Genomic DNA, 24,543 nt, shown 5'->3' with positions numbered 1-24,543 from the left:
TGGAAATCTGATCACAACCTCATCAACCTCATTAACCTCATTCCCCAGTATAAGCTTATGGTGCAGTGGACACCAGTGATCCCCAAGATGTTGATCCTTGACACCATCCCCAGTGCATACCTCCTCTGTTTCTCCCATCATTTTCACCTATGGACAGCCATCACCTCTAGCCACACTGAACAAACAACCCCCCTCCACCCGCTTCCGGCACAGATTACCTGCCACATTCATGGAATATATTCACGGCTGACCAGATGTAGAAGGAGCTAAGAAAACTCAGAAGAAACCAGGCTGCATCAAGCCTGGAGTGGCTAAGCTCTGTGTAGAACAACTGAGTGGAGTACCAGAGTGCATATTCAAGCAGAGCTTGGAAACATCCCACTTATGTGGAAACCATCATGTGTGGTCATATTGCCCTTCCAAAGGCAACCCAAAATCGCATATGGCTTTAGATCAACGGCTCTGACATGACATATAATAAAGATCCTTCAAAGATTGACTCATCTTCAACCAGAACATCCATGCGTTTGCCTACCAGGACAGCACTGGCATGGATGTCATCTATCTCCTGGACAGACTGCATATTTCCCTGCACAGTGTGGCCAGCCCTGTGAGGGTTCTGTTTTTTTAACTTCACCAGTGCATTGGACACCATACGGCCTGTGATGTAGTGTGAGAAGTTTCAGGTGATGTGAATGGATGAGCTTACTATTTCATGAATAATGGATGACCCGACTGGTAGACAGGCAGTCTGTGAGGCAGCAGGGCTGTGTTGGACATGGCTATGCTTGAGACAGGTCCATCTCATTGAACTGAGCTGGTTCACTGTCTGTTCAACCTGTACACCTTGGACTTCACATGCGCTTCTGGTTCATGACATCTGCAGTAGTCCTCAGATGCTTCGGCCATTGTGGGGTATATCAGAAAGGAAGGAGAAGGTTCTTGTTGAGTGGTATAAAGGGAACAATCTGTAACTCAGCATCAATACAACGAAGGAGTTGGTGTTAGACGTCAGGGGGACCAGACACCCTCTGCCACCAGTCACCATTGATGGGGTGTATATTGAGGTTACCCAATTATAGTATGGATTATACACATAAAAGCTTTGAAGACCGCGAACCTCCACCTTTTGAACTTTAAAAAACAGGAGTATTGCTGGATTTGTTTAGACCTTTGGTTAGTCTATGCTACAGACGTTGGTATAACCTTTGATAAATGTCTATGATTTGAGCCCCATATAAGTGATATCACTAAGGAACATATACAAAAAAAGACATACGCAAATTCTGATGCTGAGCAACTAGCACATGCCCTAGATTTCTGCAGTATGCTGCTTGCTGCTGTCTCTTTAAGTAAGGCTAATCTTACTTATTTAATTTTTACTGGCTTGTCTCTTAGGTTCATTGTTATTCTCATTATTATTATAATTATTTCTTTCATACTATTAACTAGATTGGCATTTTATTTTTAAAGCTTGTTCAGTACTTGCTCATTTTTTCAAAACATACTATTTAAAAAAAATATATATAAACAAAATATAAACAAAAAGTATAAACAAGAGATGTTACAAAATGGAACCTCATTCCAGTTATTCTAAAAACAAACCTAATAATATGAACACATTTTGTTGTGTTTAATGTTTTGCCCTGTTCCTAATATTGATATAAACAGAATTATTGACTATGACTTTTGTCCAGAATGTTTTGGGCTCTTGGAGACCTTTGAGTGTTACAATATATAAAAACTCAGAGTTTATGAATCTTTTAAAAATGAATTAACATAATGACAAAACACCATAAATATAAAGTGGGTTTTTGTGTATTATGCTGAGTAGGCAAAGCAGGATCCGGGGACGTGTTGTGGAACATATATGTTTATTAATACCCAACAACGACCACGTAGCTCGCAGGCTATCAGGGTCAAATATCGACAACATTCACAGTTAAAAACAAGACTTATATACACACAACGAGGAGCAGGTGTGAAACACAGGGCTATACGGACGAACAAACACAGACACACACGCGGAGACGTTAGGCTGTACTGTGACAATTTGTAACACTGAATTGTTTTTATTCCCAATATTTTCTAATTTCTCATCTCAAAAAAATGGGACAGTGTTGAATAAATCTCAAATAAATGGGAGCGTTCAATAAACCATTCCAAAAAATGTCACACATGCAAAAGCCAATGTACAGAAATTCTTGTTACAAAACTTCACTGACAGAAAACTTAAAAAATGGTATTTACTGCAAACGATTCAAGAACACAGTTACATCAACACCCAGGATGCCTTAATCACTAAAACTATTTAACTGACACAGTGACATTGACACTGTTACTTAATGAAAGAATATGGTCATATTCATTTTCACATCATATCATTACAGTTGGACTTCCCCTACAGTAACCTTTTTTGCTAAACGACTGCCTCTTCAGTTCTATGAATTTGTGTCATAATCCCTTCATTTTCACATTATCACTTTCCTCCGTGGTATCTCACGTTTTCTTGTAGCCTTCAGTAGAAGTACTGACTTCTTTAAAATACTATGGTCAGCAACCACATGAAATGTACTTTCACTCGCCAAAGGAGTCTGTGGTTCCTGAGTCAGTGGAACTGTTCGCAGATCTGTAAAAGATTGTGAGGTTAGTGTTACTTTCTTTTTAGAAATTACGTAACATTATCTTAACAAATATGATCCTTTCAACATTTTCAAACAATGTATATATATTTACAGTTGTATTTTTTCAGAAAAGCCTATAAGTGGAGTTATACATAAAAGTCAAGTAATTGTTTTTTAAAATAATAATAATAATAATAATAATAATAATAATAATAATAATAATAATAATAATAATAATAACAATAATAATAATTATTGTTATTATTATTATTATTATTACTATTATTATTACACTATGTAGATAACATACTAACATCATTCAGCAGTGAATATACCTGCTCTGTATCCTTTTGATAAATATGAGTCATGGTTTGTAGGTCACACCCTCTGAGTTTGTTCCTGGCTGGAGCAGGTGGGCTATGCTGGGGTGTGCAGGCCAGGTTGGGCTGGGTGGCAGCAGTTGGGCACCTGCCTGCAAGCAGTGCAGGAAATCCTCTTGAAGCACAATATGAATCAGGACCTCCACACACACAGGCACTTTCATCTAAGGACCCTGAACAGTCTTCTGTAGGTACAGCCAGAGAGAGATAGAGGGAGAGAAGCAGACAGAGAGAGAGAGAGAGAAAGAGAGAGAGAGAGAGAAAGAGGCAGAGCGAGGGAGAGATGGAGTGACAGAGGGAGAGAGGAAGATGGAGAGGAAGAGAGTGAGAAAGGGAAAGGGATAGAGAGAGTGGCAGGAAGTGAGAGAGAGAGGGAGAAAGTGAGGGAGGAAGAGGGAAAGAGTGAAGGAGAGAGAGAGAGAGAGAGAGAGAGAGAGAGAAAGAAAGGTAAAGGAGATTAAGCATATTGTGCTGTTGGTGATCAGTACATGTTTCCAACTTGAGTTTTACACATTTTCAAATGAGGAATGATAAATCTTGAAACTACTAATAGACTACTGATTTGTTTAAGTAGACACATTCAAGGCAATAGTTATGGAATTTGTAAGATTGAAGAATTTGTCTTGTGTGTTCCTGTATAGTCTATTTTTAATGCATGCTGATGTGAACATAATGTTAACTGACACGTTAAAAATATACCATTTCTAAGGAACTGGTTCTGGTCATCTCCACACAAGGTTTCGTGAGGTAAGAACATTCCATGGCTGCTGGGAACCTGATTTGCAGGGAAACCTCTGGGGGATAAGGAGCCTCGCCCAGAGGAGGAAGATGATCGGCTGCCTGAGGTTGAGACACAGCTCCCAGAGCCATTCGATTCAGGCCTTGGCAGGGCCATATCACTTGGAAAGCTGGACACCGCAAGATTTGGTGTTTTTAATGATCCTTCACTTTCTGTGAAAAAAAACCAGATCGATTACTTGATTAATAAATATATTGATGTGTTTTCTCTTTTAAAAATCCAGTAGCCATCACTCCCAGAAAGCAATGACCTGTAAAATACCAATCCAAACTTATGCAAGCCCTCGACAAAAACATATATGCGTATACACCAATCAGCTGTAACGTTAAAACCACCTGCCTAATATTGTGTAGGTCCCCCTTATGCTCCCAAAACATTGCTGAACCATCAAGACGTGGACTCCACAAGAACTCTGAAAGTATCCAGTGGTATGACACCTAGATGTAAGCAGCGAGGTGTAGCGAGGTGGAACCAATAGGTTGTGAGGTGGGGCCTCCATAGATCCCACAGATGTGCGGTTGGCCTGAGATCTGGATTGAGAATTTGGAGGCCATTGACACCTTGAACTCTTTGTCATGTCAAACCTTTGTCAAACCATTCCCGAACAATTCTTGCATTATGGCAGTGTGCCCTGATGATACAGGCCAGTTTCGTTGGGAATACTGTTGCCATGAAGGCGTCTAGAACAATGCTTAGGTAGGTGTTACAGTAACATCCACATGCATACCAAGACCCAAGATTTTGCAGCAGAATATACACTGCATCTGCCTCTGTCTTGCCTTCAGTCCATATTGCATCCTGGTTCTATCTCTTCCCCAGGAAAGTGCACTCAGCCATCCACATGATGTAAAAGAAAACACGATTCAGCAGACCTTGGCCACCATCTTCCATTTCTCCATGGCCCAGTTCTGATGCTCATGTGCCCATTGTAGACACTATTGCCAATGGACAGGGGTCAGCATGGTCACTCTGACTGGTCACAGCCCCATAAACACCAAGCTACTATGCACTGTGTGTTCTCACACCTTTTCTATCATAGCCAGCATGATGTATTTTTCAGCATTTTGTGTTATGGAAGCTTTTCTGAGGAATCAGATCAGATGACACTCACATCAATGAGCCTTGGGTGTCCATGACTGTGTAGCTGGTTGTTCCTTCCTTGGACAACTTTTGTTAGGTACTAACCACTGCATACTGGGAACAGCAAAGTTTTTGCCATTTTGGAGGTGTTCTGACCCAGCCTTCTAGCATTCACAGTTTGGCCCTTGTCAAAGTCACTCAGATCCTTACATTTGCCTATTTTTCCTGCTTCCAACACATCTTCAAGAAGTGACTGATCACTTGCTACCTAATATAGCCCATCCATTGACAGGTGCCACTGTAATGAAATAATCAATATTATTTGTTTCTCAGTGTTGTGGCTTATGGGTGTATATGTGTCTTGTATTTTAAAGGCTATAACCGTTTGTAAATTGACAAAGAGAAAGACTTTCCACAGATAGTCAAGAGTCTAACTGAGGGTGATACCTCTTCCAGTTAGAAGGCAGAAGATACTTTTGTCATGGATGGTCGCCTCGCTGGTTTGGATGTCCATAAAGGATTTGCTACCCACCCCCATGAACACACGTTCCTGTCGCCACAGCTCTGCAAAACAAAATCCAGGATTTCTAGATTAGGTTTATATTCACACCTGTATCTAATATTAATAACTCATGGAAATATTAATGAAAGTATAGGGAACTGACATGGAAAATTAGAGCACTATTTACTAATTCTTACTTTATAACCGAATTGTAAAATATCTCTCTCTCTCTCTCTCTCTCTCTCTCTCTCTCTCTCTCTCTCTCTCTCTCTCTCTCTCTCTCTCTCTCTCTCTCTCTCTCTCTCTCTCTCTCTCTCTCTCTCTCTCACATACACACCTCTATTCTTCAGGGCCTGCTTCCACAGGATCTGCTCAAGGTCTATGGTCCAGGCCTGCTTCACGTCCTGTCTCTCAGCCTGGAGCATGTAGGTGTGTTGTGCCTGCCTCCTCCTGAACCAGATCTCAAAACACAGGCCGCTGTCTCCACAGCTCCGAGTCACTCCTATGTCACATGTCTTCATTTCAGATGGAACCAATAACAAAGCATTTTAGGTGAATTAATATACTGAAAAGTGAGGACAGAAAGCATAATAATAATAATAATAATATAGAATAATATAATCTTTATTAGATTGCTGAAGTATGTCACATTTTAAATTTGGGTTTAAAAGCTCACAGTGTTCAGAAGCTTAAAGGTCTGCTGTTGAACATACCTTAAAAGACTGTTTGCAGACATACACTTCATCCCCACGGAGGGTTTTCTTTGTCTTGGTGAAGAGGATGAGCTCCTGGAACAGGAACACTCGGCGCAGAGTGCGCTTCTTACGAAACGTTACGTAAAACTCATCTTGCCGAATTAACTGGCCTTGCTCCTTTAGGTTCACCTGAACAGAGAAAGGAGGAGACGTCGTCACAGTACTCGTTGAAATACAACCAGTTATTGTTCAAATGATTCATTATAAACTCTTCAACTGCCTCTTTGTTATGCATAGTGGTATAAATGGTTATGCAGTATCCAGCACATTTGTTCATGGTTTTAAGGTTTTATGCTGGTCAATATTATAATTATTATATGGAGAAAGCCAAAAACATCTGTGAAATTGTACAACCGTTCTGAAACATTAATTTTATTCGGCTTTTTCAGTCATTTACACTGGTATTACCAAAGGATGTTTAATGAAATTCTTTCTAAGCCTTTTGATAAGCCACAGTCGCGTTGTTATCGACCAAAGCCACAATTCACTGTGTCTTGATTTGGCGAAATGTGTATGGAAGAAAATCATACTGTAGACTGGCCATGTTGCACTGAAACCCTGACATCCTGAGCAAACAATATGACAGCTCAGGAGATCCACAAGGTGCACAAGGTCAACAACACATATCTCCCTCACATCGCAGTCCTGGATGGCGTCCATGGTGAGCAGGTCGTTGCCGTGGCGAAGCTGGAAGCGGACCACCTCGGTGGCGGCCTGGATCTCCTGGCGCTCCAGGCCGTGGTCAGGCCCACACTCCTCCAGCATCTCCTGCAGCAGCAGGCCGTACTTACTGATCCTCTGCACGGGCTTCAGCAGGTAGGATGACAGGTCCATGCTGTCCCCCAGCTCCATCTGCTTACGCTGCACAGACAAGATCAGAAGGAGGTGAAGGACGGCAGGAGGCTTTCTCCGCCGCTCCGCCTGTCGTCGGCATAGGAGGCGAGCCGCATAGCTCATCTCTACGGGACGCTGTTCTAAGACGCCTGGTCGGTACTATTCTAAGTTGGCGGACTCGGGTTAAAGTGAACTGGTGTTAGCATAAGGAGAGCACTAAACTGTGCTTTGGCTCTTCAGGACTGGCTGGAATTTATGTGCAGGTTGCTCAGTTGACTGTTAAGTCAACTGAGCATAACTGTACATAAAAGTAGCTTTTCAGACAGTTTTCACTGATGAATGTCAATATAAGAATGAGATGATTCACACTTTGGCTTATTTCTTTCTTAAAGATCTTTCTGGCCAAATTCTCCTCACCTTGAAGTACTTGTGATGTTGAATAAGAGCATCTGACTGGGGTTTGTTCTTGCTGTAGAGAGCGTACAGCCCAAAACTCTCCCTCTGTGTATCAAAGCATGCATCAAAATAATATAAGAATATAATAACATAAGAATACAATCATATAATAATATACGAACATATTAATAAAAGAACATGACGCTCCTTTTTAGCTCCCGCTGTATTTATTACAGAAAAGGATATGTCACAATATCATGTTATCATTACTGTAGAGAACAAGTGGCTGCAGCAGTCATATATGGAGGAGATAAGGATAAAAAAAAACTTACATGTCTGAGGAAGCAGCGGCCCACCTTCAACGGCTCTGCCCTGCATACTTCTAGCTCCTGCAGGAAGTAATGACAGTGGAAGTTATGTATTTTCTCTAGGTTCCCAAAGATCCTCCCACGCTGACCTCTCAGGTCTTGGGGCACATCCGGCCTGGCCAGTAGGGGGAGGTAGTGAGTCAGGACATAACCCAGAGACCGCACGTACTCCAGCTCTGTCCCCAACAACTCCTCTAAGATGCACCACAGTTTCCTGCTGGAGAGAATAGCATTTTACCATAGACGCACATTCAGAAAAACTTTGATCCCAGATGGATGTTAAATTTGTTGTTTTCTTAATAATACTTTTAAAAGAATTATATTACAATATCCAAAAACTCTACCTCATGTAATAAATTATATTGTTCAGGATGTTTTATTCTTTATTTATTTTGTACCTGTTTGACATCAATGCCATCTTTTAAACAGAGACAGAAACAAAAAGTGATTTATTGACACCCTAAAATAGCAATTAGTTAAAAGTAATGATCTCAACTATGAAGGCTATTAATTATATAGTTATAGTTAGTCAAACCAAAGAAGTGTAAGTGATTTAACAGTGGTAGAGTGTCACATCTCACAGAGTGCTGGTATTAGTGTCAGGGATATTCAAGGCCTTTCCTCCCCCACTTCCTCTGTTGACAGCCTCCTTGGGTGAAGTACTTCCCAAGAGCTCCACCTCACAGCTGGACTCTTCTGAGTAAAACCTGCCAGTATGGGAGTTATGCCTTTCGCAGGGCTGGGCCTGGCAGTTGGCTGATAAGGGTTCCTGGGTCTCAGAACAGGTGGGTACTGGTGTCTTGGCTCCAATGCAGATGGGTACTGCAGACTGGGTATTAGAATAGGTCGGTACTGAGGCGGGTAATGTTGTCTGTGTTCCACAGTTGGCAGCTTCTAGCACCTGGACATCAGAGATGAGGGGTGTTAGACTGTTAGATTCCGTGTAGTTGGAAGGTGAGGTCTTAAAGGAGCTGGAAGCTGAGTTCTCTCCTCTGGATCTGCTCAAGGTGCTCTTCCAGGGAAACCACTGACAACCAGCTGTGGTTGATCCTTCAATTACTCTCTGCCTGCCATCGTGCGATGTTTTTCTGGATGTGTTTTTGCCATAATCAGCAAGGCCTTGGTCTGCAGCAGCAACAGTTCTGGACCCTTTCCGACCTTTTCGCGATTGCCTGAAGTTAAAGCAGGTCACCGTGCCGTAAATGCTCTCTCGGTCTCGGTTATGCTTAACTTCACATTGTTCTGGCATGCTCCGCTGTATATTGGACTGTGGAAGTGCAGGTGCTCCATGCAGGTGCTCCGCTTCGAAAGTGCTTGCCTCGCCACCATCACCGTGCTGCTCGTAGGTCAAATGTACCAAGCGATGCTGGGCTTGCTCCAGATCCTGCAGGCTCTCTTCCAGCTGTTGGCTGATGTCCTGACACCTTAGCCAAGCCATATTCCACACCTGCATACCCCTGCAGCTCTGGAGAGAGCCGGCCAGGGCCTTTGCATCCTGGAATCGTTCAGGGGAGAACTCAATAAGCTTCTGATGGCATTGCTGAAGGGTGGCCCATTTCTCCTCCTGAGCCATGCACTGCAAGGGAATCTGGTCCAATTGTTGTGAGCAGGCCTCAGCCACTTCAGTTGCCTGTGAATTTTACATTCGCCAAACATTAATCCACACATTTCAATAGCTACGGCATAAAAAAATAAAAGGTAATCCCTTCATTTGATGAAAATCCAAAGGCAAGAAAGGAAGAGGAACTTACCCTTTCACAGAAGTGGCACAAATTTACCATGTCTTGAAGCTCATCACAACATTGCTCTGCTCGAGACAAGAAGTCTGACAAGCTGGATTTGAAGGTGGATACCATTGTTTGGAACGCTTCTGTCTCAGGGTAGTTTGGTCCCTGAATACGTTCTGCTTCATTTAGTAACATCATGGCCTTAAGCTTCTGTTCCTGCAGTACATTGAAAGATGCATCAAGGCTGGATGAATGTAGGCAGTAAAACACTGTACGGGTAAGTAAACTGAAAGTATAATGAATTTATATAATTATAAAAAATACACATTATTGGAGGAATTTCTTCTCTGTATTACATTCAAATTTACATGTGTGTCTTTTTCACTACAAACCATTTATAGGGGGATATCAAAGCTTACATTTGCTTCAGAGAGGAAAGTTGAGAAGCCTTTGAGTGTCTCTTGAATTCTCCCACTGGAAACCTCCACAGATTCTGCTTCCAGCAGCTGTCTGTCTCCCTCCACATCAAACCATTCCTTTATCTGGAGAAACAAACGTTCTACATCTGGGGGGCCCGACTCACCTCACAGAGATCTGCCCCTCTACAAAGTGTAGGTCTAGCTCTGACCTAACATATCTATTCCAGGTGATTAAAGCCCATCCCTTTCTGTAATGTCTCCTTCAAGTGTTGCACTAAAACCAGACAACATCAGTTAAACCACATGACCTGATCCTGTAGTGGCTGCAATGCGGTTCCTCATCTGTTCGTCTACTCTAACTGCATACAGCAATGCATCACATGGGACTGGGAGAAGTCCCTAACAAAGCAGTTGGCCACATGGACGTTGGGAAATGTGCTCGTTGGGGTTCCACTGGCTCTGCCAGATCACCTGCTCTTACATGAAATCTTAAATCACTAACTTATTCTTTTTCCTTTTGTATTTTCTATGACACCACCAAGAAACAGTCCTTATACGATATATACTGATATACCTAACATATAAAAAACTGATTACACTGTCACTAAACATCCTAAATCACTATTAGATAATAATTTTGATACATGTAATTAATGGTATTACATTAGGTCCACCAAAATAAGGCCACGACACGATGAGACTTTGTACCTTGGTAAACCTCGATTCCATCTCTCTGAGCTGTAGCAGCAAGTTAAGGTGTTGGAGAGACACACTGGATCTCCTCGCCAGCACATGGACCTGTTCCTCAACCTGATTATACAGGCCCTCCACGGTTTCCATGACCTCACTACAAGAGAGTGGCAGGCGCTGAAGACATTCAGTACGCTAACACTGTTTGGAGAAGCCACCATAAGTTCTGCACTCTACATGAAAATCAAATTTGCATAAGATTGTTAGCATTGGGGACAGATTTGGAGTTCATATTTATTGTGAATACTTTATAAGAGCCTCATTTGACACCAGCAAGACGATAGCGGTGAGTTTATCAGGGGTGTAACGTTCAGTGTGATTGAGTGCAAGTGTGTATAACAGACTAGCACTGTGTGTACCATATTAAAGTGTGCTTAGATGAACTCTACAGCCTTACCAGGTCTCTTCGCAGTGTGCTGCTCTTACATTACACTCCCACCTCAACCTGGCCAGCATGGCTCTGCCCTCCCTCTGTAAGGCAACCAATCGGGGGTCCTGCAGCGCGTCCTTCATCAGAGCTCTCTGTTCGCTAATGCACTGCTCCACATCCTGAATGAGATAAAGAAATAAAGAGATGAACAGGCACTGAGCTGCTGTATGGATATCCAGAGAGCCATATGCTATGCATGCTAGAATGGTCTGAATGTGTTGATTAAACATGTGTGAGGTTGTTCTAAAAAAAGATCTTGACATGCCATGACATGCTGAAGTTCCCAAGCATGTAGAGTGTCAATAGGCTATTACCGTAGACCTGACAGAAGACAGTGGTGGTATTTTACACTGTACCTGAACAGTGTCTATTTTGTGTATTCCCTCCAGGTTTCGTATGGCTTCCAGGAGCAAATCTCTGGCTTCTTTCAGGTCCAACACAAATGGGTGCAGTTCCTGTGAGCCAAAGAGTATTGGCAGCCTTTAGGGTTTCCGGCTTCCAAGGAGTTTAAAAATACCAAAGCAGAGTAAAGCTGAGAATGTGTTGTACATTTAATGGCCATGACTACCTCAGATTGGGGTGCCACAGAATGAAGCATGAGGTACAGAGGGAATGAATATATAGGTATTAAGATATGTAAACAGTGCCTGGTCTTCTGGTGAGCATTACCAAAAAACATAGCAATCAATAAGCCTTCCTGGAAAGTGCTGTTTAAAAGTCATGGATAAAGATTTGGATAAAGTCAACAAAAGCGTTTCTTAAATATAATAGCATTAAATAACACAACTGCGTGAACTCACTCGATGAAGGTCGAGCCAGTCTCTGTGACTGTAGGTAAAGGACCCACCCAGTGCAGAGGTCAGCTGGCTACGCTCTATACATTTATGAAGGGCTTTGAGAGAGGCCACAATGTCCTGCATGAAGAGCAAGGAGTGTTTTTTATTGGTTTTCTGAATAATAGTTCAGTTAAAATATTAAAACAAAACTTATAAGGCTGGCACAGTACCAAATATTGAAATTAAAATAAAGAAACAGAGAATTAGTCATAATGAATAGTGTAAGAACGGGTGCAATAGCGTAAGAACTAAAACAGGTGTAGGTCTGTTGTAGCTCGTGCATAGTTCAGGTTCTTCCATTAAGAGAAGCTTTGCAAGTTTTCCATATACTTACTCCACTCCCCATTTCCATAATACTATGATACTTATGCAAACGTATGTGGCACAAACCATCCGTCCTGAGTCTTTCTCGTGACTGTAACCTTTACTCTGCAGGAGCAGCACACAGTGGACAGCTCGTGGGTCCTTCTCCTGTAATCAACACAGATCATTCCAAAGACAATGACCCCGAGCCGGAGCCCCGGAAAAGACAGACCTCAGTCTGGAATTAATTACACAGCCTCTCCTAGGCACGCTCACCTCCATAACATACCGGAACTACATGATCAAATAAAGACTGTGCTGGGAATTGGACTATAACAGAAATGGTGACCATTTGAGGGTCTTCAAGGACTGTATTGGAAACCAATTGTCTATGCCAAAGCAAGACTCAGCCCTGTTCAGTCAGCAAAACAAAGCAACTTGACTTTGGTGCTGATTACATACTGGTGATTCTTTATCATGCTGAAGCAAATTAGGAACACCCACCTGCACCATCTGCAGTGCTTCAGTGAATGCCGGGTGTGGGGCTGTGTTACGGGCATCGTACACAACTGTCAGGCCAACCTCTTGGACTTTCCTGTGTGGAAATGTATATTGCACGGTTTTGCTTTTTTGATTGCGTGAAGAGGACCTTAGGATTTTCCATCTTAGGAATGAAATTCAATGAGGCATAAATATAGTTCAAATGAAAAAAAAAAGGAATTATTACTGATTGCACTGCAATAAGAGTGCTGAGGAGTCAGGATAACAAAATTAAACAATCAAACAAAAAAGGACCGTGAAATTTAATTACATCATGTAAGATTGCCCGCACAAGCCTGCATGCTTGAAATGTGACTTTATACTAATCTAAACATTTACAATTAATTCAGACAATAACAGAGTGTAGTCCCATTGAGACCTTTAAATGTCTTATATGTCACTTAAGCAATATTCCTGTTGATGAACGAGTGAGGCCTTTTAGAAATACTTCATACCTGGTGATGGTATTGAAATAGAGCAATAGTGTGGAGAGCTCCAGGCTGGAGACCAGAGGAGACCCCCAGTGTGTGTGATCCCCATAAACCTCCACCACAGGCCTGCTTGAGCGATCTCTGCCACCTGAGGGGGAGGGGAGCACCAGAGGAGGGACACACGGACATCAGAGTACAGCGCAGGCATCCAGCAAGATGCTTCTAATGACAGAGCCCAGTAGAAAATGTCATACCTGTAAGGCAGGCGACCCCTAACTGCAGGAGGCAGGTCTCTGGTTTGAATGCGGCTGGTGGTGCTGCTGGTCCTGTAGGTATGACTTGTTCCATGCCAGCAGTGTGTGTCTCTGTGGATTTAGGTCCATCTCTCCAGGATCCATTAGCAAGAGGGGAAAATGTTTTAGGATCCTGGGGGTCATCTTCAGAGAAGCATCCTACCACACACACACGCGCGCATACACACACACACACAAACACACACGCACGCACACACACACACACACACACACACACACACACACACGCACACTGATGAACATAGTCATTCTACCCACTGTGTCCCAAAATGATGTGTGAAATTGTTCTCACCGTTTGGTTTTGTTCTTCGCCTGTTCAACTTTGGAGAAACAAGGCCGAAGGCAGTGGTCTTTTTCCCAGGAACTACATGTAGCCTTGGGAGCGTTTCCAGATAACCGTCCCTGCTGCCTTCGCTGGGCTGTCCTTGGACTACAACATGACATTTCTCAGACGTTCCAACCACATTTGGCACGAGACAGGTAATGGTGCCTTCACGTATGCCCATCAAGTCCTCAGAAATGCCTGGAAAACCAGGGACATTTCGGTCATCTTCACTGCAATTGTTATCTACCGTTTGATCATAAGGACTCTGGTCAGGACATTCCAGAACAGGTCTGTGGAGCATTTTAGAAATGATCCTCATACTTCTCCCAGAGGGGACTGATTCTTGAGGACTTTTCTCCACAATGGCAGGGCTTTGCTGTGTCTCCATGTAAAACTCCTTGTATCTGCACTCTTGGCCTTGGCTCCCCTGGTTGTGCTTCCTCCTCATGCAAGGTGTGCAAGGTTGCTCTGCAAACCGCACAGTACGTCCGCAGGGGCGGTGGCCATGGAAGGAGGAGCCAGAACCAGCTGAAGTTGTGAGCCCATGGGGTTTTAGCACAGGAGTTCTAGGCTGACCTTGAGTCCTAGAGCATACCACGACTTCCTTTTCTTTAGTAACGTCCACATGTTCTAGATACTGTCCCCGAAAACAGTTCTTACTGCGACTGTCCCAAGTATTAGGAGACACCCAGCCCACTGGCATCCCTGGCCCATCTGGTTCCATCCCACTCTGACTGGAACTGTCTACTAAGCACAAAGACACCGCGATACCATCCTTAGCAGGACGGATCCTGGTCTCCACTAAATACCCAGGCGGCACAGGTGAGTCCCGCAAGTAATGTCCGCTCGAAGACTCTTGCTGATCTGCAGGGCCAGGACAAGCCATGCGCTGTGACTCATCCACAAACTCAGGGCTGGCCACCTGATCCCAAGGCACCTTGACTACACCCTGCTCGGTGGCCAGCAGGCAATGACTGAGTGGCTTGTCATGCCTGCCCACGTTCAGTTCTTTCAGAACGAGGCCTCGGCTATGGGACTCTCCTCCAACTCATGCCTCTCCTCTGCCAGAAGGCTCCGGACCACGATGCGAGCTGCCTGGTGTCCAAACAGTGCCACCTGCAGGTAGAAGTCCCCCGGGGAAAGCAGCAGGGGGTCGAGGTGGGCAAGGTGGACTACGATGCGGTCATGGAGGCACAGTGGCCAGCCCACAAAACGAAACACCAGATCAGATGCCTGTCCAGAAAACGGGAAAGCGTTAAGATGCTTTAGTACAGCCTTAACACAAAATCACTAACTAGACATCACTAACAAATTATGTACTTATATATATATATATATATATATATATATATATATATATATATATATATATATATATATATATATATATATATATATATATATAAAGCTATAAAAGCTATAGCTTTATATATAGCTTTATAAAAGCTATAGCTTTATATATAGCTTTATATATATATAGCTTATAGCTTATAGCTTTATATATATATATATATATATATATATATATATATATATATATATTTATATTTATATATATAGCTTCAAAAATAAAATAAAATAAAAAATAAAATATATATATATATATATATATATATATATATATATATATATATATATATTGCACTTTATTTTTGTTTTCAGTCATTTTTGACTTCACATAGGAAATAAGAATTTTGCCAACGTGACTGTATTCCAAAATAAGCAATTGAACAGCTCCCTCTAGTGGATTTCTACTTCAAATACAAGCAGAATTTCCAAAAGGATAAAGACGTGTAAAAATATTATTTCAAAATGGTATATAGTTATAACTATACTAGTTATAACATAGAGAAGGAGATAACATTAGTTGGCATGACAATATAGCCCAAAAAGTCCATTTTAGAGCAACTGCCAATGAAAGCTTCAAAATGACAGTAATAGTGTAAAGAAATGCTCTTGTTGTCAGACACATGCTTCTGATCTTGGCTATCAAAGTTCACCATTACCTAAATAGCTGTGCAGATAAACATGATAAGATTCAGTGGTTGATACAAGTGTAATCATCTCTTTTTGTTTGTTGCAGGAGAGCCTACTTTAAAATAAAGCCTGAATTAAATATCTCTTTTTTTAAGTCAGTTGACCTCATTAACATTTTATTTTAAAGGAACAGAATATCAGCGAGTATTTAGCCATTTTACTTCTCTTTAGTCATGTTTACTCTGTATGTAAACTGTCTTTTGACACATTTCTCATTCCTTCTTTTTTTTTTTCCCACACTCACACAAGCTGCACAGTCTCCAGGAGATGCCTGGCTGGGATCAGGAAGTCCGTAAAACACTGCAGAGGGTCTCCATGGTAACAACCCTCAATGACCTGGAAGAGCTGACCAAGGACAGTGGATGCTGTGGCCTCAAACGGAGGGTACAGCACAAAGAGCAAACTCTGGATAGAAGCGTCCAGGGAGTCTGGGTTCTACAGAAACACACCCAGGGCAACAACAGAACACCATATTGGACAACCCATAAAAATGTGAATTTTTGTGCTGGCTGTTATCTGTCATCGAATGCAAACTCGGCTAACACTGCTCTCAAATGTTATTGATATGCTGAGCAATGGCTTATCGCTAAGCATTGTGCATTTTATAAAAATATATACATTGTCCATTAATTTAACATATCTGTCTGGATAATAAAAAATAACATGTCCTGGATGTACTGGATGCTTTTCTTTTAATCAGCAGCTGGAGCGGAAAGTGTCCATAAGAATAGGAGAGGTTTTTTCTTTTAGTTTCTGCTGACTTGAAGCAAAATGAGTCTACTAGCAATAGCTTCAGACATGTCAGAGCAAAAGGGAAGTGCTCTTTGATCATCAACACACATTTATCTCAGTGTCTCTAGTTTCAGTTTTAACTAACATTTCAAATGAACTATGAATGAATATTCTTGGTTTTGACAAGCTAAATTCATTATTAGCTGTCTATAGAAATTAGGTTTAATTTTATAGCTGTGCTGAGGCTTAACAGAATCAGTTCAAACTCCTTCAAGAATGGAAGTAACTCGGTGGCTTGTAGTTTCACACTGGTCCATGGAAAAAGCTGGAGAATTTGACTCATTAAGTCTCACCGTGTAGAGCTAGGTATGTTTTAAAGCAGGATACTTTCTCTGCCTTCTGCAGCTGTGCTTCACCAAGGCGCCCGTGAGTCAATTATATGAGCCTTAAAAATATACAGAATAGTGTTCAGCAGCCCTAGTCTGTGCTTTGAAAAAGGCCCGTGCTGCACAGTTCTCCATGTATGTGAGCATCATATGCCTTGATAAGGAAGTGTCCTGTTCTTCGGGTGCTTGGAGAATGTGCACTGCCTTTGGTTTTGCTTGTTCGGTAATTTGGACCACACGAGATCTCATGAGACTACATGAGACCACATGTGAACTCAGACTGGGTTAAGGTCATGGGGCGATACCTAAATTAACTAACCGTGAACACATTTGCTGACTTGGCCTACATTCCTGTTCAAAGCACTGTGGGACACCCAATTAGGGCGCGGTAGTTGCCAGGTAGTTGCACAGCCATGTTGCAGTTGAAAAAAAAAACAACCTCTTCTTGAGGTACTTCTGGGCATGAAGTACACTGTCTTTTCACTCTCGGAGAAACTGTGGAATTAGTGCATGCTACCTCACTGAAGGTAGCCGGGAGTGAGTGTCCCTGCATGTGGCAACTAAGAGCACAAGGGAGGTAACAGGGTCTGAGAGAGAATTTGTAAAATTTGTAAAATCTCAGAATGTGGAAATGGCAGAAATGTGCATCAGAAAGTCTGCGCAGTGGTGGGCTCCGCGTCAAACAATGATCCAACTCAGATCCAACATTATAGGGGTGAAAGGTGAGGCTGATTCAGATCCTTTGGTATAGTGTGAAAGATTGATTTGGTCATACTAGAACAGTTGACAAGAGGCCATAGAGAGCCAGAGAGAGTCCCAGAGAAGTCTGCAGTTTCACATTCCCACTGTTTCCTGACCCCTTGGCCCAGAAAGATTTAGTACGATCCAAGTTTAGCTCAGCTGTTTGGACACAGACACAAGAGATGTTAGTGGACACTCATATGATCTTACATTCAACGCAAACAAACAAACAAACAAACAAAAAACTCCATGTTTTCTCTCTTCCTGTCATCCAAATATGTCATCCAGTCCAAAGTTTCATTGTGCATTGGTCTAACAGCTAGCTTAAGAACTAAATGGATTTGCTGAATGAACACCCCCCCCCCCCGACAGCTGTCTCGCACTCCCTGCGTTCTCTTCGCTCAGTGAGGCCTGAACCTCAACCATTTATCATCATGCGCAACTGACTACCACAGGCCTGCTTGTATGGACGTGTACAGTTGTGGGACTGGCTAAATGGGTGTTACTGCATGGAGACAGCCAATGGCCAAGACAGTAACAGCAACATTTCTTCAGTGTTGCGTCTTTTACTGTCTCTTGCTGTTGTAAAGGCGGCTCTGCTTTATGAGAAGTTTAGAAGGGTGATTTTACAGAGGCGCTTTTTAGAAAGGGGGCTGGCAATGTTCCACTGACCATAAACATGTGATCATGCTTACAAACACATTGCTGTGGCAATGAGATATGGATGTGTGGAGGTGTGATATTCAAAAGCATGATTCATAGTATGTATATGATTTGTGACTCCATGTCCTCCTCTGGCTGGTTAGGGTACTGCAGGCCCAGGAGTAGAGTTTGATTATGGCTCATAAAGGGATAGAGAATCCTCTAGAGGGGGTACTCAAGTGGAAAACGAAGTGTGTTGTGTAGTTTGTTGTATCTGTTCAGATCTGCTAATCATCTCTTATAAGGAACAAATTTTATAATACAAATGTATAGATTTTCACTACGTTTGTGGTGGTCTGCCTTTCATGTTGCGGTCTTAACAAGCTGGTCATAACAGATTTCATTTCTTTCTGAATGTGTTATTTTGTTGGTGCTGTGTATCTGTATTGTTGTGATGGTGATGGGCGTGTGTATATGTAGTGTTGCTGTGATGTTGTGTGTATGTAGTGTTGAGATAATGTTGTGGGTGTGTATGCAGTGCTGTTGTGATGGTGTTGCAGGTGTGTATGTAGTGGTGTTGTGATGGGGTTGCAGGTGTGTATGTAGTGCTGTTGTGATGGGGTTGCAGGTGTGTATGTAGTGGTGTTGTGATGGGGTTGCAGGTGTGTATGTAGTGGTGTTGTGATGGGGTTGCAGCTGTGTGTGTAGTGGTGTTGTGATGGGGTTGCAGGTGTGTGTGTAGTGTGGACGTGGGGGTGTGTGTTGTCTTGTTGTGATGGTGTTGCAGGTGTGTATGTAGTGGTGTTGTGATGGTGTTGTGGGTGTGTATATAGTGCTGTTGTGATGGTGTTGCAGGTGTGTATGTAGTGGTGTTGTGATGGTGTTGTGGGTGTGTATATAGTGCTGTTGTGATGGTGTTGCAGGTGTGTATGTAGTGGTGTTGTGATGGTGTTGTGGGTGTGTATATAGTGATGTTGTGATGGGGTTGCAGGTGTGTGTGTAGTGTGGATGTGGGGGTGTGTGTTGTCTTGTTGTGATGATATTGTGGGCATGTATATAGTGCTGTTGTGATGGTGTTGCAGGTGTGTATGTAGTGGTGTTGTGATGGGGTTGCAGGTGTGTATGTAGTGTGCGCAGCCAGGTGTGTGCAGCCAGTTCTCTCTAGCAGGCGAGCAGCAAATCAGCATTGTGGGAAAGCAGAAACGCTCTGCCAGCACTGCCTGTTACTGCCAGTGACTGATGATGCAGCCCTGTACTGTCTAGGAGCACCATAGCTCCCCTGAGTGTTCTACTGTGGGAGGTCTTACAGCTTTGTATATATATATATGTGTGTGTGTGTGTGTTTGTGTGTGTGTGTGTGTGTGTGTGTGTTTGTGTGTGTGTGTAGTGCTTTCATTTTTAGAATCTGAAATTTAAGTATATCAAAATATATTCCAAATATATTCCAAAAATATTCCAAAAGTACTGGATAAACTCTCTATTTCTGTCTCTATCTCTCTCACACTCACACACACATACAATTCTATACAGTAAGAAGCATTCTAAAGCATTCGGTAAGAAGAACTGGAATTCTAGTCACTTTCTGGCGAAGCATTTATATATTTTTTCTTCAGCACCCAAATGTTTCCTGTAATTATATCACAGACATCCTTCCAGAACAAAGCAGAGCTATCTAATAAGTGGATCAAGATTTTGTCAACAGATATATTGTGTCAACAAATATATTACAATTTGAAAATACCTCCCCAACCATGACAACTTTTGTGTTTTACTCACAACACTGTTTTGGCGTCTCTTTGTGTGAGCCGGAGAGCATTTGGTAGGCAGCTCCTGCAATGCCAACAGATTCAACGGATGTCTCGCATGTCGGGGTGGTGATATACACTCAGGCCTGAGCCTTCTCACAGCTCACAAATCCAAGTTCATTTACTTCATGGGAATGGCGAACGTCTTCTTCTTCCACCTGGTCTCTCTCGGCACGTTCTCTTCCTCCTACACTGCTTCATACTTCTGGCTTTTGATTACATTTCGTCTTTCTCTCGCACGTGGTCTCTCTAATTGATTTGTTGCCATTCCTCCTCAGGTGGTGTGTTTGGCCTCATTCGTCATAGCACCTGGGGGTTATTATGCTCCTATGTTTATTCATTTAAAAGCCCATTGTGTTTGTGTGACTGCCTGTCATTGGTGTTACTGTTACGTTGGCCTTCTACAGTTCTGTGGTTGGCGCATGTTCAGTTCCTTTTTGCTCTTTCGTTGGAGACTTGGGATCGGTTCATCCTTTTCTCCTGCACGTTCTGCGCCCGTGACACAGATGCAATACAAAACTATTTGCTCTGCTGCAGAACACTAACCTCGTACAGGTTAGAGCTGGAAGTTGAACAAATATGCATATTTTTTGTTTGTCCTAATAACCGAAAATTCTCAAATACACAGGTTTTCTTATAGCAGAGTGTTATGGGAATGTTGCTCCCTGGTTCTGTCTATGATTGGGGTCCTGGCTTAAAGTGCTGCAATGCACTGAAAATGTTGTCTATATAATAGCTTCCCCTTCTTAGACATTTGCCACACTAACAAATAACTCATCACTTTAAGAAATTTGTTTGAGTACACACTAAAACAAAGCTAAAATCCTAAACATGATGTAAAAGCCACCGTAAATTAAACAAAATCAATAGAACATTTAACACACCCTGTGTACAAATCATGATTTATAATGACTAACATGTTGGTTGTGCTGCATTATGTAAGATAGAAATGGTTAAAGGATCTTTACCATTTTGGCCAGAGTGAGTTTGCTGTCAAGTCAGATGCATCTGTTCTGTCTCCAGGGATCCTGTTCTTAGAAATGTCAGTCTGCAGGAATTCCATTTCCCACCAGTACATGCTCTGTATCTAATCTCCTTCATTCTGTCTCTGTGTGTGATCTTGACCAAACTGAACACCAGTACACATACTCTCTCTCTCTCCCTCTCTCCCTCTCTCTCCCCCCCTCTCTCTCTCCCCCTCTCTCTCTCTCTCTCTCTCTCTCTCTTTCTCTCTCTCCCCTCCTCTCTCTGCCTATCTCTGTTTGTCCGCCTTGACTTTCATGGAGGCTAATGTGACCCGATGGGGATAAAAGAGAAACAGTGAGACTGATAGAAAAGTAGCAAAATGTTTACGATGAGGAATCTCCCACAACTGAAGAAATCAGCCAGTGCATCCACTCTCCAACACCAGAGCTGTCTCTGGTGGTGGCAGCGTTTCAAAATTTACTTTCACCATCTAACCGAAAGGAGCCTGTTTCTCTGGAAACGGAAATGGTACGGCAATCTAAAGAATGCTGGAAGAACTTCACATAAAACAGCAAACCTATGCTGATGCAAACACGGTTGCGTACCGGACGAGACTAAACATGCGTGAAAGAAAGCGCACCGCTCGGCTGGATATATACCAAACTCTGTTGAACTCTACCAAAGAGTGACATAGCACAGAGAAGATCAGCATACACCTCCACCCACACAAACCCTGCTGCCGTACCTTGCTATCGCATCCTTCCCGACTATTTGCCCAGGGGCTAAGGGAGGAACGGTAATTCTGGAAGAAGGGGTAGGGAGAGAGAAAGAAGAAAGAAATTGAAAGAAAAAAGAGCAAGGTGAAAGAGAAAATGAAAGGGAAAGAGAAAAGGAGAAAAGGCAGAGAGAAAAGAAGGAGCAAAAGTAGCCCGTGACGAGCCTTTAACCCGAGACACCCTGCTTCTAATTGCTCTGTGTGCTGAGTGAGAAATAGCTGGCCTCCGCAGCCTCATTAGAGCAACAGCAGTCAAAGATAGCAGTGATTAGACCTGCAGGGCACCCTGTATGCAAGGGTCCAGATATTTGTGCTCCCAGAGAATCGGAGGTGTTTATAGGACTGGTAGCTCCAGTTTAGACTGCTAAGCCCTATATCAGAGCCAGCAACCATGGGAGCTAGTCGTGCAGAGTAAATAAAGGTCAGAGGAAGAGAATGAGCCCAGAGATGTGGAGCCTGAAGAGGTGACTTAGACAGATGGGACGGTCCGCTGGTCCTGGCCCTGGGCCAGTACGGCGTGGGGCACATCATATACAGTGTAACTGTAGTGGAGATGAGCTTCACAAGTAATTTTCAAAACTGGCTAGAGGTATGTCTCTATTTTTGCAAATTTGGTGATGTTGGGCTTATCCTAATTTCTGTAATTTACAATAAAGTGATAAATAATTAAAGGCTGCTTTTTGGATAAATATTGATATTTTTGAATAAATATGGATACATTTGCTGTAAATTTGGAGTATCTAATTTAGAGAGAGTGTATATGTCTGTGTGTGTGTATGTGTGGACCCCTGGGGGGAGGGGGTCACCATGGCCAATAACCCAGTCATCCGTGGCCCTGTTTAGCTCCCACAGTCCCATCGGGCTGGTGTAAGCAGAGAATACAATGATCTTTCTCTGTAATCCAATCTCAAGCTCAACCAGACTGGGTGATTCAGGCCCAGAGGTGATTCTGCTCATCGGTCACTCTCTGCTCTCTTAGCCCTGTAAGGGGCTGCACGCTAAAGGAAAGAAACTGACAACAGAAGTAAATTTAGATTCTCTGTTGAGGCTCTGGGGCGTGGTGTAAATAATAAAGAACCACTATGGTTAAATTCGATTATTCACCACTAAGCTAATAAATCATTAATCATTCACTGAAGAACCATGCTGTGATGTGTATATGTAGTGATTAGTATTTACTGGTCAATGTGTGCTATGTAAATTCTGAATAAAGCATATGGGACAGACAGACTCCAGCCTCTACAGAAGCTGCTCGTGCTGTATTTGACAACTTCACAAAGTGCACTGCTCTCTTGCTGTAATTTCCAAACCCATCATTAGCGTAGTTCCCTGGATTGCAGCGATGCAGAAGGAATATTAGTGCTGTCCACAGTAACATAAACCAAACAGGGAATGTGGCAGTTATGCATTTGCATCATATAGAAGCTTTGCAATGCGTTTGCACTTGTTAAATATACTCCTCAGTGGCTAGGGGCTATTTCGACCAGGGAGGCCAGTCTGTGTGCCGTATCTCACTACGAGACTTCAGACACATTCTGACAGCCAGACTTTTTAAACCGTCTCCACCTGTCCATCTTACGTGCTTGTCGTTGCCTTGATTGGAGCTGCCTAAGGAATGTGTATCGAAGGTCCGCACAGGGAGCTCTCATTCTCGGACTTCCTGATGCAAACGTTTCTTGCAGGGTCAGCCTGCCATGTCTCGCAGCATTAGGACAAACTACCTGGCTCGTCAATGAAACGAGCGCACCATCACATAAATACGCGCGACAACACTGGACGTAACATATTCTGCTGCCTTCTAAGTAACGAAAGCTGTTGCTACATTATTGCTGTTAAAATATGTCCAAACGTGAAGAGATCAATACAATCTTATTTGCTCCATTTTGTACTTTTGAATCTGAAAGTTCAATGATGAAGAGTATTTACAAATAGTAGTCTGGCCCATAGATGTATGACTTCCTGTTGTTTACCATTTAATCAATTATGTCTATCAGAATACTATAGCAATGTTTTCAGATGAGTATTCCTGCACAACATTCCTGCTCCTTTGCACATATTTCACCTGTATACACTAGAAACGTCATTTTTCTCTTCCTCAAGGTACATAGCCATTTATTGGGAAAATATTATACAGCGGGGTGTCATGTCAGTCACATAGTTCATATGGAAAGCCAACTAGTAGTTTTGGGATTTGTGAGAATGAGGCCCCTGATGTGTCAGACATTTCTGCTATGGAAGAAAACAAGCAAATACACACACACACATACACACACACACACACACGATTAGCACAAATAGACATATCTTCAGGGTGAACTGCAACCCTGCGCAGCACACTGCTTCTCATTATTGTGACCATAAACACCAAACTCAGTGAGGAGGAACTCATTACGCACGTGCAGCTGGCAGCTGCCTGAATCCTAGAAGGCCATTTTTCAAAATAATTGTGTACTTCTGAGGATGGCGTGAATAAGGACATTCAGAACGAGCTGTCCTTCCACCTTCCTCGCTCTGTAATGTCCGCCAGGCACCCATTAACGATGTCTCGTTCCCTGTGTCCTCTTGACACATTTTGATGACACGTGTCTCTGTGCCAGATGGAACGAGTGGAGAGTTTCTGCAGCTGCACAAACAGCAACACCCAGT

The 24,543-nt window shown here is 42.7% G+C and overlaps 1 protein-coding gene across 1 annotated transcript in view; it reads right to left on the bottom strand.

Annotated features, from left to right (window-relative positions):
* Window positions 1–1,865: 1,865 nt before the first annotated feature.
* Window positions 1,866–24,543, bottom strand: part of quoa (quattro a) — a 22,718-nt gene continuing 40 nt past the window's right edge. Inside the window, 24 exon segments of the mRNA XM_081704682.1 lie at window positions 1,866–2,629; window positions 2,960–3,189; window positions 3,704–3,955; window positions 5,331–5,447; window positions 5,723–5,900; window positions 6,099–6,269; window positions 6,777–7,001; window positions 7,392–7,475; window positions 7,703–7,952; window positions 8,320–9,368; window positions 9,490–9,681; window positions 9,885–10,007; window positions 10,593–10,731; window positions 11,032–11,183; window positions 11,421–11,519; window positions 11,865–11,978; window positions 12,291–12,371; window positions 12,708–12,798; window positions 13,199–13,322; window positions 13,429–13,626; window positions 13,781–14,830; window positions 14,833–15,046; window positions 21,125–24,105; window positions 24,181–24,543. The exon segment at window positions 24,181–24,543 is cut by the window's right edge and continues 40 nt beyond it. Coding sequence (XP_081560808.1) covers window positions 2,609–2,629; window positions 2,960–3,189; window positions 3,704–3,955; window positions 5,331–5,447; window positions 5,723–5,900; window positions 6,099–6,269; window positions 6,777–7,001; window positions 7,392–7,475; window positions 7,703–7,952; window positions 8,320–9,368; window positions 9,490–9,681; window positions 9,885–10,007; window positions 10,593–10,731; window positions 11,032–11,183; window positions 11,421–11,519; window positions 11,865–11,978; window positions 12,291–12,371; window positions 12,708–12,798; window positions 13,199–13,322; window positions 13,429–13,626; window positions 13,781–14,830; window positions 14,833–15,046; window positions 21,125–21,127 — 5,157 coding nt within the window. The 5' untranslated portion in view covers window positions 21,128–24,105; window positions 24,181–24,543 and the 3' untranslated portion in view covers window positions 1,866–2,608.

This window comes from Electrophorus electricus, chromosome 21, assembly GCF_041902795.1.
Source record: "Electrophorus electricus isolate QZ-2024a chromosome 21, ASM4190279v1, whole genome shotgun sequence".
In the NCBI taxonomy this organism is placed as follows: domain Eukaryota; kingdom Metazoa; phylum Chordata; class Actinopteri; order Gymnotiformes; family Gymnotidae; genus Electrophorus; species Electrophorus electricus.
Note: the sequence above shows the minus strand (reverse complement) of the source record. Positions and strands in the feature narration are given on the sequence as shown.